The following is an 8,504-nucleotide window of genomic DNA, read 5'->3' on the forward strand; positions in this document are numbered from 1 at the left end:
GTTACATGAGCAAAAAATGGCAGTCATCTCTGTGGTTTCTAGGATCACGGCAGACCATTGGAATTCCAAAAGGCAAAGAGTTTTTTTGTTTTTTTTACCTTTAGTCCATTTTCTCAACTCTTCGACACAAATGGTGCAAACTTTGTGCGGAGCCCATGATTTGTCTTGGTCCCCAAATTTTATTCCAAATACGCGTAATACGCTTTTTTGACGAATTCTGTAATGTTTTGCCTTTGTTTCTTTACAACAAATTTACCACAAATATAACAGAATGTGTTTGGTTCATTTACACGACCTCTTGTTACCATAGCGATGAATAAATAATATTTAAAAGAAAAGAAAATTTCAAACTGCACACACAAATAAATACTATCTAGAAATGACACGTCATGCGGCCTTTTAACCGTTTATATACTAGTGGTGTGCTTATTGTGGGTTCTAGAACGATTGATAAGACTCTCACGTCGCGATTGATCTAGAGTAATCTATAGCCAGTGGTTGTTAACATCTTAAGTATAATAAAATGTGACCCGATTTAAATGAAAATGATTCACTTATGTAAAAGTACTTATGACGTTTTGTGAAAAATCTGTACGTTATAGAGAAAAATGGATATCATTTTTCGGATTCAGCGTACAGGAAGTACTGTAGAACGTGTAAATATTTCAAGGCAATAAAACTATTGTAGGCCTGTGTAATTGTTTGAATAAGTTAAATCGAACGTAGTTATCTAATATCAGTTTGTTTATTTGTAGTTATGCACAAAGCTACACAATGAGCTATCTGTACTCTGCCCACCACGGGTATCGAAACCCGGTTTCTAGCGTTGTAAGTCCGCAGACATACCGCTGTGCCACTGGGTGTGGGGGGGGGGGCTCTTATATCAGCGCTGCACGTTTTAAAATAACGAATTGGAAAAATGAAACTGTGGTTTAGTAGTTAAATGTCGTTTTTTTATAGACCAGGGAAATAAAAGAAAAATTATTGTTGAAAAGGTTTAACTTTTTGACAATCATTGTGAATACATTATGTGCCCACAGCGTTTGATTTAGGTAATAGTTTTCACTAATACTGGTACATTTTGGTTCAGCATCTGATAATCAAAGAAATTAGTTATTTGGTTGTTGTTTCTTCATGTCAAGCATATAATACCATAAGTTTGGCACCATCAGAATATGAATGTTAAAAGCAGTTTACTTTATGAAGTTGTTTTATAACTGGAGATCATGTGTCTTGCGCTACCGTACAGTTCAGTCTGAAGCTACCTTTGTGTTTCTAATTCAAACATAAAGAGTATAGAGTATCTAACATTCTAGTTCTAGCTGTACGCTGTGGTTGAATCAATATGTCGAGTATATGTACTTAGGAAACTAGGTAACATAAAGAGTATAGAGTATCTAACATTCTAGTTCTAGCTGTACGCTGTGGTTGAATCAATATGTCGAGTATATGTACTTAGGAAACTAGGTAACATAAAGAGTATAGAGTATCTAACATTCTAGTTCTAGCTGTACGCTGTGGCTGAATCAATATGTCGAGTATATGTACTTAGGAAACTAGGTAACATAAAGAGTATAGAGTATCTAACATTCTAGTTCTAGCTGTACGCTGTGGCTGAATCAATATGTTGAGTATATGTACTTAGGAAACTAGGTAACTAATTTACAGTTACAAGTTCGTTTGTTTGTTTGCAATTGAACACAAAACTACACAATGGGTTATCTGTGCTCTGCCCACCACGGGTATCGAAACCCTGATTCTAGCGTTGTAAGTCCGCAGACATACCGCTGTGCCACTCACTGGGGGGCTTACAAGTTCGTATAACTTGTAATTACAGTAACACCTGAGTCAAAGCTTTTTCTTAGCTTGTATGACATTTGTCAGTGACATAATGTTCTAAATAACGTGGCGTGTGTAGTAGTTTTGTATGGTATTTCTCACACCTCCAAATTTACGTGGCATGAAATTCTTTGGAGCACTTTCAGGTTATTCGGAAGAGTGCTCTGTTTCTCGATTTTCTGGTCTTTTTGTTACTAGAAATACTCACAGATCACTCCTATTCGTATAATACAAATTTCAAGCGACTTTTTATTTATTACCAACAGGAACACGTAATAATATAGTATCTAACACACAGGATCTCCTGTTACTAGATCTCCTGTTACAGGATCTTCTGTTACGTGTGGACGAATTTGTATCAACTAAATAAAATAAAAATCAAGTGTTACATTATCCTCGTGTTCTAATTCGTCAGTTTGATATTTTTCTTTTTATTTAAAATGGAAGCTTTCAAATTACCAATATTTTATTTAATTCTACGCTGCCTGAATGAAGTTTCTGGTGCCAGAATGTAGTTTGTATTAAAAACATTAACAAAGAAACAGTCAGTATTTTACTGCTTTTCTTTAAGAACGTTCTTGCTTAAAATTTGTCCTCTTCCTTGCAGCGTTGCTTGCAACTATACATGATCTGCATGTTTTAACAACCGTACATGTGAAAATTTTGTCGATTCGGAAACATTTTACTCGTTTCACACACCTTTTAAGCCTAATTTTACGCATGCGTAGTTTTCTATCTTTTAATCTGTGGTTTTGAAGCGAAAGTCTATCGGTCAACAATTCAAAACCTTCTTTATGCGAATGTGAACTCTAATTTCATCAGACACAACGTGTTGACTTCGAGATATCGGAAAATGTTTATTTGTAGTTATGGGCTATCTGTACTCTGCCCATCACGGGTATCGAAACTCGGTTGCTAGTGGTATAAGTCCGTAGACATACCGCTGTGCCACTGGGGTGGATCGGAAAAGGTGAGTTTGTTAGTATCATAGAATTAATCCTTTTTTATGACTGTTGGTAGAAAAACGGTTTCTTTTATCAGGGGTTTTGAAACTGATATAACATGTTTTAGTACTTGGCAACTTTCATGAGTTCGACCCCTAGCGTGCCCCCCAGTGGCACAGCGATATGTCTGCGGACTTACAACGCTAGAAACCGGGTCTCAATACCCATGGTAGGCAGAGCACAAATAGCCTCTTGTGTAGCTTTGTGCTTAACTACAAACAACAACAAACAAACGACCCCTAGGGTGTGGCTATTATTTATTAAAACTATGATATTATATTATATGTCACAACGGTTAGAATTGAACTACTTTTGAAGTTATAGACTAAGATAAGGCAACTAGTTAAAACCGCCCACCGCCAACTCTTCGGGTACTCTTTTACCAACGAATAGAGGTATTTATCGTCACATTATAACGCCCCCACGGATAAAAGAGCGAGCATGTTTGGTGAAAGGATTCGAATCTGCAACCCGCAGGTTGCCCTGACTTCCAGGCCATGCCAGACACACATAGCGGCTAGAAACCGGTACATTAACGACAGAGCTGGGTCTATGACACAGCATTTTGGTATCAGAATTGCAATCGAACCCGAAAACATTTTTGAAATTTGACTTTCGATGACAAAAACAGGAAAACATATCTTTTAATTGAAACATCAGTCAAAGTTCGACGCTGTAGCTATGTAGTTACGCCAGAGTATAGTTTATAAGTCAAATTTCTTTTGTCCATTATAGTCAAATAAAACAACTTATTGTCACTCTATCTCCTTAATATGCGTTGGATAATAATTTATGCAGTTATTCAAAGTTTCTTTGAGCTGTTTTAGTATAAGTAGATTTCTAACAAATGTGGTAATTAATGGATACACCCTGTTATGAACCAGCATTATAAATAATACGAAGTTAATACTCTTGCGAAACTTAATTCGGCTTCTTTTTTAAGAATGGTCTAACTATTGGTGTGTTTTTTTTACAATTCACGGCCTAGCTCTGGTAGTTAGTAAATACTGGAATAATATTCTGTGAAATATGTCAATTAGGTATTCATGAAGCTTTACTAATTTTGTAAGTATTGTGTTTTTGTGAGCCACTGAGAGTTAATAAAGCTTTGTAAGATCAGTATTCAGGACCCGTGATACCCTTAAAACTGTATCTTCGATCATCGACTTTACTCAATTAAATGACCATAACTGCAACTGTTGCCCAACACTACAATTTCCATTATAAAAACAAAACTTCTGCGAAGGATGATGAAATTAATCTCGACACGTTTTAAGTGAACGTCGGTTTCCAAGGCTAAGTTTAAGAAGACCAGAGTCTATTGTAGCTGCATCTGGTAATTTGACATGAATATGGTGTAATGGTTTAAGAATACCAGAGTCTATTGTAGCTGCATCTGGTAAATTGACATGAATATGGTGTAATGGTTTAAGAATACCAGAGTCTATTGTAGCTGAATCTGGTAATTTGACATGAATATGGTGTAATGGTTTAAGAATACCAGAGTCTATTGTAGCTGAATCTGGTAAATTGACATGAATATGGTTCAATGGTTTAAGAAGACCAGAATCTATTGTAGCTGAGTCTGGTAAATTGACAATATTATGGTTCAATGATTTAAAAAGACCAGAGTCTATTGTAGCTGCATCTGGTAACTTGACATGAATATGGTTTAATGGTTTAAAAAGACCAGAGTCTATTGTAGCTGCATCTGGTAACTTGACAATATTATGGGTCAATGATTTAAAAAGACCAGAGTCTATTATAGCTGCATCTGGTAATTTGACATGAATATGGTTTAATGGTTTAAAAAGACCAGAGTCTAACTTTTGTAGCTGAGTCTGGTAAATTGACATGAATATGATTTAATGGTTTAAAAAGAACAGAGTCTAACTTTTGTAGCTGCATCTGGTAACTTGACAATATTATGGGTCAATGATTTAAAAAGACCAGAGTCTATTATAGCTGCATCTGGTAATTTGACATGAATATGGTTTAATGGTTTAAAAAGACCAGAGTCTATTGTAGCTGCATCTGGTAACTTAAACTGAATATGATTTAATGGTTTAAAAAGACCAGCATCTATTGTAGCTGCATCTGGTAACTTGACATGAATATGGTTCAATGGTTTAAAAAGACCAGAGTGTAACTGCTTCTGGTAACTTGACATAAATATGGCTCAATGACATTACTGTCACTCCAGGTTTTTCGACCATCTTCTTCATGAAAACAGCTTCTAGTTTCAAAGTGTTGTTGAAAGCTTGTGAATTACACTTGAATGGCTTATCTGGTTGGAGGGTCCTCTTTCATACCCTTAACCCTTATATTAAGGATAAGGCTCTTGTTCAGAGCTGACTTAGAGTGTGTTGTTAATACTTTTCTAAACCTATGCTGTGTAAGTTTTCCGCTTTCATGGGAAATACTCTGTGTCCTTTGGTTCTTCATCGTTTAACATTCTCTCTGTGGCTTATTTTTGGGATTTTCACCGAAAATGTCTTTAACATCAAGCGTACATAACTGAAGAAACAATACATTCTAATCTTTACAAGTAGAAAGGTAAAGAAAATACATTTAATTAGCTGTATTGTTTGATCTTCAATTTCGCAATCAGTGTATAACTTGCTCTGGTCGAAAGTTAATATTAATTATTTTCTTCAGCCATTAGTCTACCCATGACGGCTGCGCACTTTCAAACGATCGAGAATTTGTCGTGAACCAAATATATCTGTAGGAAACATGTCACCCATGATGCCACAACTCGCACGTTCTTTTTAAAGCGAGATTAACCCGCTATATAAACATTCTGAGATCAAAACGATGTTTATGGTTCAGGTATAATTAAATTTTCATGTATAATCTTTTATAGAATTATTATCAAGTTTAACTTTATTAAGGTCGCTATTCTGTGTTATCTCGAAACTTCTTTAATTTTTAAGCTTGTTTTCATTGTTTCTTTAAAAAAAGTTTCCCAGTCGTATAAACAACTTTGATGGACATCTCAAAGAACTTACCACTTCAATTAATTGAGACAGTTTCAGCTTTATCCTTACAGTGAGAGCTTCACTAACGTTCAGCACAGGCCTGACTAGCTTGTTATAGGGGGATATAAGATCATCATAGAGGCGCTTAGCATCGGGATTTGCTTCCGCATCTAGAGGCAAAAGAGAAAAGGGGAAAAACGTCAGAAGCATGAAACGTACGTAATCACAAAATCATTCCGTAACTTAAATCCGTTCTCTATTATTTTCTTTTAAATAAAGAACGTAATAAATGTTTTACAGCTTGACTGCTGCAGAAACAACAACAATCCTTACTTAAATATATAGTATAGCTACTGAATACTGCTATTTTCTAAACCCTGGAAAAAGTTGGCTGTGCTTATTAATCTTGACTGTGAGTATCATTCCGTAACTTAAATCCGTTCTCTATTATTTTCTTTTAAATAAAGAACGTAATAAATGTTTTACAGCTTGACTGCTGCAGAAACAACAACAATCCTTACTTAAATATATAGTATAGCTACTAAATACTGCTATTTTCTAAACCCTGGAAAAAAGTTGGCTGTGCTTATTAATCTTGACTGTGAGTAGTAGTCTTACTTTTCATTCCTGTGTAAATCGTTATATGAAGGTTTGCCTAGCATAAACACGTTTGAAACCAACTCGTAAGATATTTATGGTTGCTTGTTTGGAGTTCCAGTAGTATATATTATAGACTATATGCATGTAATGTTAATATCATAGTAATAAATCTTGCAGTAAAAAACGTGTTTACAATGGAAATAGAATACTTCTATGTAAAATATCATCAGTGTGTGACCGACTCGTTGCTCATTGAACAGTTATTACATAAGTATTAAACTACAAACAAGAGAAATGAACAAACCTAGGACGATGTATACACAGTTAATCTTTATGATGCAAACGCCATTACACTTCAATCGTAACATGTTAAGAATGTGTTAAAGGAAGATTGATACATAGTTACTTGTAGAGCAAGTGCAACGCCATTACACTTCAATCATAACGTGGTAAGAATGTGTTAAAGGAAGTTTGATACCTAGTTACTTGTAGAGCAAGTGCAAAGCCATTACACTTCAATCGTAACGTGTTAAGAATGTGTTAAATGAAATTTGATACCTAGTTATTGTAGAGCAAGTGCAACGCCCTTACACTTCAATCATAACGTGTTAAGAATGTGTTAAAGGAAATTTGATACCTAGTTACTTGTAGAGCAAGTGCAACGCCATTACACTTCAATCGTAACATGGTAAAAGAAGTTTGATACTTAGTCACGTGTAAAGCTAGTACATGAAATACCGAAACTTCAATGTTGATTATCGAAAAACGTCACGCAATAGAAAACACGTGTTATTTGCAGTACGGATTGAGTTATAATTATATTGATCAATTTTAATCTATGTTACTGGGAAGCTTAACAACAACATGGATACCAATCACTAGCCAGACTAACTAGGAATGTTATGAAGAAAAACTTATTTCCATTTGTTTTTAATATCTTGCAACATATACACACGCACTTGAAAATATCTTTACGTCGTTTAGAAAGTCAAGCAGTAACAGTACATCCTTTACAAATTATAAAAGCTGAACAATTTCTATTATTTTAACTTTAAAGCTTTTGTAAGTGTCAACTCGTTAAGGGCAATTTCTATTATTTTAACTTTAAAGCTTTTGTAAGTGTCAGCTCGTTAAGGGCAATTTCCACAAGACTTCCAGTAAAAGGCGGCGACATAAATGAGAATGTTCTTGCCCGTTTCGTTTTATCACGTTTCGTTTTCCCACTAGTCTCGTAGGTTTGCTAGTACGTAGGAGGCCTCCATTTTAAGGGGATATCCGAGAAAGAGGGGATGTCCCCCCTTGCCAAAGAGTAAATGACACGTTGAAGGAGAAAACGGCTTTGTTATTTACTTGATACGATTTAATGTTCCCTAATTTGTAAAATTAACGTTTGCTGAATAATTATCACTTCTTAAAATGTTTTGTTCTTATATATATAGATATATCATGTAAGATGTTTATTTATACTACAAAAAACACCAACTCTAGCTAGAAATATAATGCTGGCTCCTTCAGTTTAGAGTTTAATTAGCTAAACCTGATTGACTTTATTGCGAGCGTTATAAAATCTTTTGGTCTTGCTTCTGCAGATAACTAGGCAATAATGAATGCGTTTTCTGGTTAAGTTTGAGAGATGACATACGATGTTGTCGTATCTTTTGTTACAGATGTTTAGTCCTAATCTGTTCCTGACACTACTTGTAATATATTACATCTTACCACTTGTTTTTGTTGTTTCTCTAAAACTATTAATAAGTCGTTGTGCGTAGTGTTCACATAACGGAGTGTGCCAGTTTTGCTTACGTCTTTATATAAGTACCGATATCGATACGATCACGTGGGCCTCAAGATATTAAACCTGAGAGTAAAGAGTGGAGAAACAATAGTATATAATAACTGATCTAATATTGCCATAGATAGGTCTTACCTAGTATATAATAACTCATCTAATATTGCCATAGATAGGTCTTACCTAGTATATAATAACTCATCTAATATTGCCATAGATAGGTCTTACCTAGTATATAATAATTGATCTAATATTGCCATAGATAGGTCTTACGTAGTATATAATAATTGA

General features: G+C 34.9%; 2 protein-coding genes across 2 annotated transcripts in view; both read right to left on the reverse strand.

Annotated features, from left to right (window-relative positions):
* The window catches only part of LOC106471598 (acetylcholine receptor subunit alpha-like), an 83,633-nt gene extending 77,635 nt beyond the window's left edge, over window positions 1-5,998 (reverse strand). Inside the window, exon 1 of the mRNA XM_022400215.1 lies at window positions 5,855-5,998. The gene's annotated coding sequence lies outside the window, so the exon portion shown is untranslated. The remainder of the gene's footprint in view (window positions 1-5,854) is intronic.
* Window positions 4,100-4,699, reverse strand: LOC106471597. The gene has a single exon (XM_013932209.1). The coding sequence runs from the start codon at window positions 4,697-4,699 to the stop codon at window positions 4,100-4,102; it is 600 nt and encodes a 199-aa protein (XP_013787663.1).
* Window positions 5,999-8,504: the final 2,506 nt, after the last annotated feature.

Source organism: Limulus polyphemus, unplaced genomic scaffold (assembly GCF_000517525.1).
Source record: "Limulus polyphemus unplaced genomic scaffold, Limulus_polyphemus-2.1.2 Scaffold4723, whole genome shotgun sequence".
NCBI lineage: Eukaryota > Metazoa > Arthropoda > Merostomata > Xiphosura > Limulidae > Limulus > Limulus polyphemus.